This window comes from Oncorhynchus keta, chromosome 27 (assembly GCF_023373465.1).
Source record: "Oncorhynchus keta strain PuntledgeMale-10-30-2019 chromosome 27, Oket_V2, whole genome shotgun sequence".
NCBI classification, from domain to species: domain Eukaryota; kingdom Metazoa; phylum Chordata; class Actinopteri; order Salmoniformes; family Salmonidae; genus Oncorhynchus; species Oncorhynchus keta.
Window position 1 is genome coordinate 34,188,701 of NC_068447.1, and position 12,173 is coordinate 34,200,873.

The following is a 12,173-nucleotide window of genomic DNA, read 5'->3' on the forward strand; positions in this document are numbered from 1 at the left end:
AAGTTTTCAGCCATTTTCTCCACAATTGAAGAGCTAAGAACTGTTATTTTATGGAGGAACAATGGAAGCGAGTCTTGCAGGTAGAGTACAGTGAAGCGGGATGTCAGCAGGGATCCTGTTTGATTTGTTATCTGTGTTTTAGACAAGCTCCCCTGGGATGAAAACCTGAGTGAGCCTCGTGGGTGGGACACCAAACACTCCATGTGTGACAGGAACAGTCCATTGTCGTTTTTGATATACTGCTGTATGTTATATATTTCTTTCCTTTCTTTCAAAGGAACATAAAACCACAGGTAAAAAAAACGCACATGAGGACAAGAACAAGAATCCCAAACATAGTGAAATACAAGTGCAGTACAATCCAATCACATCATTTGTAACTTTAGAGAAGCTCTGTTGGATGTAGGTGAAATACTTTGATGAGTTAAATGCAAGGGAAATAGTGAATATTCAAGTGCTCTAAAATAAGACATTGTTAGCAGCTTCCAAATACAGTTTAGCAGCCCCTTTTAATGATGTTCAGGTAGGAGGCAGAGCAGAACATAGACCCTCCTCATGACTTCAAAGCCAGAACAAAAATATGAGGCCAGCACACATTTTTTCCTTACAAAAGGAGACAGGAAACAGTTTCACTTAACCTCAAAGTAGACAAAAGTGGAGCAAAGTTTGGCGTGAGGACAGATTCCATGAATCTGTGTCCAGCGGGATAGTTTCACCACCCTGTCCTTCTGTGCCCCCTCAGTCAGAGCCAGCTGTTTAAGTCTGATGACCTCTGTCGGTTCCTGTGGAGCCCTCTGGACATGTGCCAGAGACCACAGACACGACTGAAGCCTCAGTGTCCCCATGAGCTTTCCAATTATGAGACACACAGAGTGGCCAGAGAGACACACAGTAGCCTGTTCAGGCAGCGAGGAAGACTTGGCCTGTTGTCAGGATAGACCAAGGAGTTGAGGTGACAGGACTATGGACCATTCCCAACTGACTCATCTCGTGTTGTATAATCAGTCATTACACATCAAGCACAATGCACTGTGCATTGTAAGACATCCACCTACATGGATGAGCTAAAGGTATTCTCCTCGCATAAGTAGAGTTGTGACACATCTTTGCTCTAACATTCTAAGGAGTAAGATTATGTCCCTTATTTAAACATTTTTTATGTAAAGAGACATTACCATACTTAAATAGTGCCTTACTTTGCATGTGGCACTTGAAATGCGAGGTGCTGCATGTTGTTAATTTGCATAATTTAACAGATACATCAGCGCGGGTGGAGGAGGAGGTGGTGGAGGAGGGGGAGAGAGGAGGACTGACGTGGGTGTAAGGGGCTGCAGGCACTGGGCACAGCTGGTTTGTACACCAATAGTGGCTGCGGGGGTGAACATACTAGTGTCAGGATCAATGGGAGCTGCAACTGAACAGATCAAAGCCAACCACAGTGTGAGGCAGGGAGAGGAGAGGGAGAGGGGAGGAGGATAGCTCTGCAGCAAACTGCTTTCAGACCGCAGTAGAATGACGCATGCTGGTGGAATACTGTACTGTAGTTGCAGGTACAGTATGAGTAAGGTTTCGTCCAGGTTAACTTCTCCTGTGCTGCAGAGTTTTAGCCTCCGAGGAGCCTCTGATCTACAGACTTGCTAAATGCATTAGTTCATTCCGGAACATATTACGCAGAGCTGAACTCACCAACATGCGTCATAGCTCACACATATCACTCTCCCAAGGTAACCACCCCTCACCCTGTTTCAAATAAATTATTCAGTATAGGCTATATGCAGGAAAATGAACTCTGAACAATGGCTATTACAGCTCAGTGTGAACAGACTCCTAGTGGTACTGTAGCTTCAGTATACAAAGATGGGATTTCTGTTTACATTTTAGGATATGACCAGATTTCTACATCTATCAGTAGATTTTACTGCTACTGTGTAAACTTGCATTCCTAATAACCACAAAATGAATATACAAACCATTCTGCCTTAAAACATCCTTAGGAGTCTATTGTCACACACATGCATCAATCTAAGTAACATAAAACAATCCCCGTCAGTTTAAGGTAGAAATATCTGCATCCGCCTATGTCGGCCTTCTGCGTCTGCGGTGGAAGGTGGCCAAGCTACAGCGGTGTTTGTCAGACCAAGAGACATTCCCAAAAATAGGTATTCTCACTAAAACTTCTGTCGCGTCTGAACAGTTTGGCCTAAAATCTAATATGGCCACTATGGATAGATGAGACTCACACGGTGGTGTCCTCTGTTTTGCTCTGACCTCCACAAGCCCCACAGGTCTCGTCTGAAGTCGGCACCGCCAATGTGCCTACTTCTGTCTGAAACCAGGGCATAAAATGAACTCCTGCCACCGGCCAGATGCAGGTAGACTTTGTTATTGGAGGGTAAGAATGCCTACTTCACCAGCCACAGTGGCGGGTGGTCAATTTGCAGGTCTCTACAGTGCGAGCATTACGTTCACATTTGTGAATAAAAATACAGTCAAAAGTTAAGTATGAGGATATGAATTGCGATTTCTAGCAGAAAAATGCTGAAGTAGCTATTTTGTTTCATAGCTGCTAATCACACAAATAAATCTGAATCCTACATCCCACCTCGTACAGCAACAGCTTTGCTCACTGTGAGTGAAGTGCTGGTAGATTGATTTTTGGAGGCGCTGGCACAGCCATAAAAGTGGGTCTAATTTACTTAAGTCAGCAATGTGATACTTTCCTTGTGTTTCTTGTCTATTTACAATGTTTTGTTCAGAAGCTCCGTTGTTTTTCAATATTAGTTTAAATCTGCAGCTTCAACTGATAGCGAAGAGACTCTGTAGACGCTGTCTACTACTTGTCACATCCCAAATCTCACACACACAGATACTACCTGACATGACTCCAGTGGCCCCATTACTAGGGTAACGTCCCGCCCTTAAAAGGGGTAGCTGAAATTTTTTCTCATCTGATATTTTGGTTAAATATTTGTATTAAATTGAGCAATACACCACATTACTTCTTACTAATACATTATTGTTTTAGACACATTACAGAGCATGGTCATCTGTTTTTTGCTGTAATTATGGTGAGAAATTATTTTGGCTGGTAAAAAATCTGAGTTGCTGGTAGATCTTTTCATCTACCTGCTACAGTGGCTGATGGAACAAAAAGTACATTTTAGGCTCTGGTCTGAACCGTGTTGGCTACAAATTCTATGGAAAGATGAGATTCTCACACACCAGTGTTAGGGGACTCATCTGAAGGTAACCCGGTACCTTTTCAAAAATGTATGAAGGTAGTTTTTGTGCCAATAAAAAGGGGTTAAATACACTACATGGCCAAAAGTATCCGGACACTTCTTGAAATTAGTGGATTAGTCTATTTCAGCAACACCCGTTTCTGACAGGTGTATAAAATAGAGCACACCCCATGCAATCTCCATAGACAAACATTGGCTTTACTGAAGAGCGCAGTGATTTTTTTATGTGGCGGTGTCATAAGATGTTACCTTTCCAACTTGACTGGCCTGCACAGAGCCCTGACCTCAACCATATCGAACAACTTTATGATGAATTGGAACACCGACTGCGAGTCAAGCCTAATCGCCCAACATCAGTGCCTAATGCTCTAATGGCTGAATGGAAGCAAGTCCACGCAGTGATGTTCCAACATTTAGTGGATTGCCTTCCCAGAAGACTGGTGGCTGTTATGGCAGCAAAGGGGGGACCAGCTCCATATTAATGCCCATGATTTTGGAATGAGATGTTAGAAGAGCAGGTGTCCACATACTTTTGGCCATGTAGTGTGTGTCCAAAAAACACAAAGATTTCCTGAGCTTTCTTATATCTCCTAGATAAAGGAAAAACGCTTCAAAACCGTATTCCTTATTTTTTTTACTGTATCTTTTGCCATTTATGAATGTGTTATTCAATGCATTTATGTAGTCTATATAGTAATGGCTAAATTCAATATGTGTTCAAATAATTGTTTTATTTTGGCTGGATTCCTACAGGAGTCTGACAATTCTAAATCAAATAACTAAATTATCCACGGTATGACCTTCTTAAAACAATTCCATAGTCATCCCCTCAAAGGCTTAGACTTTTAGAGGTTAAAACATTCTGAAAACTTACTTAAGTCAACATCTGTCTCTCCAGATCCATCGGTCTCTTCTTGGTGATTCTTCAAGGTGACAGCATATGCCAATAACCCTGGAGGCTGTAGCTGTAGCCTAGTGACAGAAAACATTTGGAGAGAGATCAGGCCAATTTCACTAAACTGTCAGTCATATCTAAGATGTCTGTATCAGGGTCATACAGCAGTCATGATCTTCCTTCAAATAACCAGGATCACATCCAAACATATCTTGATTTGTTTAACATTTTTTTGGTTCCCAAATACTATTGCAATATGTAATTGTATAGACCCCCCCATCACTATTGAGTAGTAAATTGTTTTAACTGGCTTGCCTAGATAAATAAAGGTTAATTTAAAAATGTTTTAATAGCTATTTATCTTATGGAGTCAGAAACTTTATAATAGGCTAATTGCTTTGTCTTATTATGAGTAGCATGTGATGTATATACACATATCAAATATTACTGCCCACTAGAGCTTTTCACTGTCTAGTAGTGTAATTTATAACCTACAGGGACCTGGGGCCAATCAAAGTGCATCAGCATAAGAAGAGGTGTCTTTGTATTTTATGTTGTAACATGAAACTCATTATTGAGTGTCATAAAATCTGCTCAGTTAAATCCCAAAGTGTGCAGGGAAGAAGCTCCGGAAAGATCACTGACCATCATAAATCTGAAATTACTTGAGCAAGCAGGAATAGAGATTACTTATCAAGTGGGAAAAGTGTTCAGCACTTGAGGCAGTCTTTAAGACTTCCGCACTGGCACTACAACAGTACATTCAGCAGAGTGAATCCAGATCTATTATGACAGATTTTTGGCACAAACACAAATAATATGGAAACCTTTTGACTTATTATTTAATACATACATTGAAAAAAAGGAATTATAGGACTGGTTGACAAGATCAATAGTGGACCCAGGGTCTTGTCAGTGGGGTGAGAAGCATCAAGAGGTACGCAGGATTCGATTGCAAAATGGTGGTATTTATTTACAGGTGTAGAAAGTGAAGATGGATCCAAAATATGTACAAGATGTTGAGGAACACTGACATATACTTTCAAAACAACAAACAATAATCTAAATGGTAAATATACAGAAGCTTCGACTGGCTTCTAAGGCAATGCACCTTCAAACTAGACGGAGCAACTATAACTTAGACAGATCATCAATAATCCCTCAGTTGAGAGCCCAGAGGAAACATATCACTCCTTCCTAAACTCTCCCGAAATGAGAAACCTGAAAAGGTTAGAAGGCCACCTAAACAGGTATTTCATCAATGTAACATTTAGAATTACCATCACAATTAATACTTATCAAATGTCATCATATCAATGGCCAACACATTTCCCAATATCAGGACATATTATAACATAGAGTTAACATAGAATAAATGTATTAGGAAAACTGACCATGTGCGCACATGCTGGGTAACCATGTGGCTTCACCAGCTCTCACTCTCCAAATCAGTCCACAAACAATCCACTGTGGTGAGTAGGCTACAGTTTGGTGAGACAATGTAACTTTAAACTCTAACACATTTCTACTCGCTTGTGATATTTTGTATAACTGTGGGACTTAGTGATAGGATATGCTTGAAAATGCTTGCATGAAAACTAAACAACTACAGTATGTTTTGGACACAGTGCCCTTAGCTCCCGTTTGACAAGCACTTCTGTCCCGGCAACGGCATAGGAAGTCTACCTAGTAGCCAATATCAGGGTGAAGCAATAGTACACCCATCATTAGTACTTTAAATTAAAAATAATACTCTTTTCAGTTTTATAACTGAAAATGTACAATTATCTCTGTAAAACGAAAAGTGACGTACGACTCAGAGTCATCCTCTTGCTTCAAGACTCCAAACTGTCTGACCTATAGCAGAGCGCTTTCAACGCACCCACTCCTTTCCACACGCCCACTAATTTTCTTTTGACACACCCACTCATTTCCACAAGCCCACTCATTTCCTTGACACACCCACTCCTTTCCACACACCCACTACTTTCCACACGCTCACTACTTTCCTCCACAAGCCCACTAATTTCCTTGACACGCACACTCCTTTCCACACACCCACTACTTTCCACACGCTCACTACTTTCCTCCACAAGCCCACTAATTTCCTTGACACGCACACTCCTTTCCACTCGCCAACTATTTATTTTTGACACACCCACTCTTTCCACACACCCACTATTTCCTTTTTGACACACCCTCTCTTTTCCACATGCCCACTATTTATTTTCTACACACCCACACCTTTCCACAAGCCCTTGACACAGCCACACCTTTTCACAAGCCCTTGACACAGCCACACCTTTCCACAAGCCCTTGACACAGCCACACCTTTCCACAAGCCCTTGACAAAGCCACACCTTTCCACAAGCCCTTGACACAGCCACACCTTTCCACAAGCCCTTGACACAGCCACACCTTTCCACAAGCCCTTGACACAGCCACACCTTTCCACAAGCCCTTGACACAGCCACACCTTTCCACAAGCCCTTGACACAGCCACACCTTTCCACAAGCCCTTGACACAGCCACACCTTTCCACAAGCCCTTGACAAAGCCACACCTTTCCACAAGCCCTTGACAAAGCCACACCTTTCCACAAGCCCTTGACACACCCACTCCTTTCCACAAGCCCTTAACAAAGCCACACCTTTCCACAAGCCCTTGACACAGCCACACCTTTCCACAAGCCCTTGACACAGCCACACCTTTCCACAAGCCCTTGACACACCCATACCTTTCCACAAGCCCTTGACACAGCCACACCTTTCCACAAGCCCTTGACACACCCACTCCTTTCCACAAGCCCTTGACACAGCCACACCTTTCCACAAGCCCTTGACACACCCACTCCTTTCCACAAGCCCTTGACACACCCACTCCTTTCCACAAGCCCTTGACACACCCACTCCTTTCCACAAGCCCTTGACACAGCCACACCTTTCCACAAGCCCTTGACACACCCACACCTTTCCACAAGCCCTTGACACACCCACTCCTTTCCACAAGCCCTTGACAAAGCCACACCTTTCCACAAGCCCTTGACACAGCCACACCTTTCCACAAGCTCTTGACACACCCACACCTTTCCACAAGCCCTTGACAAAGCCACACCTTTCCACAAGCCCTTGACACAGCCACACCTTTCCACAAGCCCTTGACACACCCACACCTTTCCACAAGCCCTTGACACAGCCACACCTTTCCACAAGCCCTTGACACACCCACACCTTTCCACAAGCCCTTGACACAGCCACACCTTTCCACAAGCCCTTGACACACCCGCTCCTTTCCACAAGCCCTTGACACACCCGCTCCTTTCCACAAGCCCTTGACACAGCCGCACCTTTCCACAAGCCCTTGACACACCCACTCCTTTCCACAAGCCCTTGACACAGCCACACCTTTCCACAAGCCCTTGACACACCCACTCCTTTCCACAAGCCCTTGACACACCCACTCCTTTCCACAAGCCCTTGACACACCCACTCCTTTCCACAAGCCCTTGACACACCCACTCCTTTCCACAAGCCCTTGACACACCCACTCCTTTCCACAAGCCCTTGACACACCCACTCCTTTCCACAAGCCCTTGACAAAGCCACACCTTTCCACAAGCCCTTGACACACCCACTCCTTTCCACATGCCCATTACTTTCCTTTCAACACACCCACTTGCCCATACTCCGGTCACCATATTGGGCTGCAGCTACCCCCTTTTCGATTCCCTGGGACATTTCGATAAAAAATGTAATAATAATCAGACAGACAAATCATGAGATTGGGTAGACAGGGCATAAAATGCAGGTGGGAATTTTGGTCATGTTAAGCTAGAGCAACAAGTGAATACCGCACCTCTGATGCACCTCCCATTTCTGACTCATCCTCTGTCCCAACTGACGGCAGAACTTCTACAGACGTATAAGCTGGAGCATTGGTACATTGTGGAAGGCAACTCATCTAGAGAGACTACGTGCTCCACAGTGCACATACTTTCAAGGAGACATAAAGGGAATATGTTTGTAAAATATGTTATCAAGGATGCACATTTTACTCTGAATTGTATTCTTGTAGACAAATATACATCACCAAAACTATACAGTTTATGTTATTACCATATTCTTGTTCTCTCCACCAAAAAAACTAAAAACAATGTTGCTCTTGTGAATGCCGGGAAAACACAAGACTGCCTTGTCAAGTTACTTTAAAATGTGTTATCACAGGCCCTGGAACAAAGGCCCTTGTCTGTTAACACTTTTCACCCCCAAATGAATCACTTCTAGTCTGTGAGAATCTAATTTAAATGAGCTTATTATAGCTTTGGTGCTACTTGATTGGCTTGAGGGCAGCTTGAAGTGGAATAACACTTTGTCTACAACATCTCAACTTTGAGGTTTAATCTCAGCGTTGTCTTGACACTCTTGAGAAATGCTGTGCTTATTTTTGCAGAGGACTACAGTATATGACATCATAGCGTGTGCACATAGATGTGGGAGTGAGCAGACAGAGACATTTTTGTTCCTTTTTGAAATAGTAGCATTCAACTCTCCTTAGGTGTCAATATTTCCATTCAACACTCCTTCGGTGTCAATATTTCAGTGTACAGAAGTGTAATACCACCTTTGATTACTCCAGTAACCATTATTCTGAGGTTTACCCTGTGGAGTAAAATCCAGGTTCTCACCTCTGTCCTGATGTCTCATTTACTCATCAGTCACCTGAATGAACAGAAAATCATACCTCGTCATTGAAAATGCTATTTGAAACTATTCCCATATAAAATGTATAAACCCAAAACATAATATTTCATTAAATAGACCAAGCATGCATGTGGAACCCAAAATGTATCTATATGTTGCATAATTTGGCCATGGTGTAGCATGGTGTAGGCTTGAACATAGTCCTCAATTAAAATGCTATCTCTCACCATGACATCTGCATGTCCACATAAAGGATCAAGTGCCATTCAATCTCCATTAGTGTTTGCATTGCACAGAGATAGAATCCTTTAACAGCAAACAACCGATTCCGCTTTCAAGCCAGTAACTCTTAGGTAAATGAAAGTGCAACACGATGCTTAACACACAAAAGAATAGCATCTGTGTTAACTGGTTGGCTTTTCATTTACCATTTGATAGTATTGATCAGCATCCAAGAGATGAGAGGGTTGGTTAATGAAACAATCCTAATAGTTCACAAATGTTTGATATACTTTGCTCAATTATGTTACCATCAGCTCACCAAACTTGTACTTGATATGAAATGACCCTTTACAAACTACTTTTACTAGTTTAATAACACTTCTCTCAAATAGGGTGTCAGCTTTTAACACAGCCAATCAAGCCTCTACATTCTACAAGTCAGGAGTCCTCTGGACCAATATGAAAGCACTGAGAGCTGACTGCATACTCACAAAGGCGTTTACAGTGATTACCTCTGTAAATTAGAAATGACCTACAACTTGTCTTCAATAAGAGACACTTGAGATGTACTAACTTCCATCATTCCTTCCAGCATATATCGATACTATAAAGTGGAACTACAGTATGTGCTCACACCATGTTCTCTTGTTCTCTCCTCAGATCCCCCAGGTGAGTTATGCCTCCACGGCTCCGGAGCTGAGCGATAACACGCGCTATGACTTCTTCTCCCGCGTCGTGCCTCCGGACACCTACCAGGCACAGGCAATGGTGGACATAGTCAAAGCCATGCGCTGGAATTATGTCTCCACAGTAGCATCGGAGGGCAACTATGGAGAGAGTGGTGTGGACGCCTTCATACAGAAGTCCCGTGAAGATGGTGAGTCATCTCCATCTCACCTGAGCATTCTTTTCACTGTTCCACATGCATGCTTGGTCTTATTTCATTCAATATTATTTTTGATTGGCTCCTGCAATCAGGAACCTATAATGACATCACATGGCGTCACAAATTGGTTGGGTATGGAAACTTCCCGATGTTTTGGCTCACAAACCTTCAGGATCCATATGTTTATGGGCATTGGAAAAGCTACATTTAGTTCAATTCATTATCATGTTGCATTTGAGTTATATTTACCCTATTGCAATGAGGCCAATCACTTAACATAGGTGCCATGCTTTTGTGTGTTAAGCCTACAGTAGTGTTGCACTTTCATTTACTGGCTTGAAACCGGAATCGGTTGTTTGCTGTTAAAGGATTCTATCTCTGTGCAATGCAAACACTAATGGAGATTGAATGGCACTTGACCCTTTATGTGGATATGCAGATGTCAGTCCTCAAATAAAATGCTATGTTCAAGCAGCTGAACCAAACAAAGCAGGGGAACTCATTGGAAATTACCCTGTAGCTTTTGAGTGCTTTTATCTCTGCAGTATTATTTCACACATCCTGTATCTGCTTAAGAGTTTTTCAGGTATGGCATTATACCATTTTAGCTGTATCTCCTTATGAAGCGTTAGAGGCAGAGTGGTCGGGTACTTTTCAGGGGAGTTCATCTTGTTGTGACCATTCAGAATTCAAATGAAAGGAAAAGACAGTCATAAAAGAGCTGTTCCATTGGAGCATTCCATCCACAGATCAAACAACAGCTTTTAGTGTAATAGTAATGGCCATTTGAGCATTCCATCAACAGATCAAACAACACCTTTTAGATATAATAGTAATGGCCATTTGAGCATTCCATCCACAGATCAAACAACACCTTTTAGATATAATAGTAATGGCCATTTGAGCATTCCATCCACAGATCAAACAACACCTTTTAGATATAATAGTAATGGCCATTTGAGCATTCCATCCACAGATCAAACAACACCTTTTAGATATAATAGTAATGGCCATTTGAGCATTCCATCCACAGATCAAACAACACCTTTTAGATATAATAGTAATGGCCATTTGAGCATTCCATCCACAGATCAAACAACACCATTTGAGCATTTAGACCTTTTATAATAGTAATGGCCATTTGAGCATTCCATCCACAGATCAAACAACACCTTTTAGATATACTAGTAATGGCCATTTGAGCATTCCATCCACAGATCAAACAACACCTTTTAGATATAATAGTAAAGGCCATTTGAGCATTCCATCCACAGATCAAACAACACCTTTTAGACATAATAGTAATGGCCATTATGCCCAAAGAATAGAATCCAGTCATGAATTAGGAGGACAATTAGATAATATTGTTGGCTGTACTATGACGATCATCAACCATCATACACATCATACTGTACATATAAAATAATTACATTTTTCCATTTGCATTAACCCAGCTGACCTCAAACAAATCCAGAATGGTTTATCTGACAGTTGACAGAATAACATATAGCATCAAATAGCCTAACATGAATAAATTAAACATGTGGTAGTAAAGCTTGAGACATTTTGAACCTGCTAGAGATCAAAAGGTCTTCTCTCTCTTTTTATGGAATTGAAAGTTGTATGAATCTTTTTCAAAGTGAGGTTATGAAAGTTGAGAAGTGTTCTCACATTGCAGCAGTACAGCCATGCCTGGGACATTGGAAGGAATGATTAATAGTTTCTTTTTGTTTGCTGGCAAAGAGTTCTAGGCCATTCATCTCTGTCTCCCTGGCCTCAAATCTGCCCCTTATTGATGGGCGTTTGGCAGCATAATCTGAAAATAAGTGGATACTGATTTGTAATGTAAAGCGCATGAATAATTAAAATATTGGAAGTGAAACAGGTCAGTGCTTCTGAATGAATTATCCATGTTGATGAATTCATATCTTAATAGAAAACAGAAATGAATTAATTTACATTTGCCATAGAGGATCATTGTTTCTTTCCGCCCCCCCCCCCCCATGTGCACAAATTACCTGTGTGTATGTGTATTCATGTGTGTACATGTATTTTTGTCATTATTATCACTCCGATTCATGTGTTGATGATGCTCGTCCTGCTGACCCTACACCCTCTGTCAGTTTACGGGTGTCATTGTCCTGAAATGGGTACCTTGGCCACATTTCGTTTCAGCTTTCTGGAAAAACTAAACACAATTTGTCCAATGCGATTGGAAAAGTATTGAG

At 41.9% G+C, this 12,173-nt stretch overlaps 1 protein-coding gene across 3 annotated transcripts in view; it reads left to right on the forward strand.

Annotated features, from left to right (window-relative positions):
* Positions 1-12,173, forward strand: part of LOC118359843 (metabotropic glutamate receptor 4-like) — a 311,869-nt gene that overhangs the window by 183,699 nt on the left and 115,997 nt on the right. For all 3 annotated transcript variants that reach the window (XM_035738666.2, XM_035738667.2, XM_035738668.2), the window contains one exon: positions 9,720-9,936. In XM_035738666.2, coding sequence (XP_035594559.1) covers positions 9,720-9,936 — 217 coding nt within the window. The remainder of the gene's footprint in view (positions 1-9,719; positions 9,937-12,173) is intronic.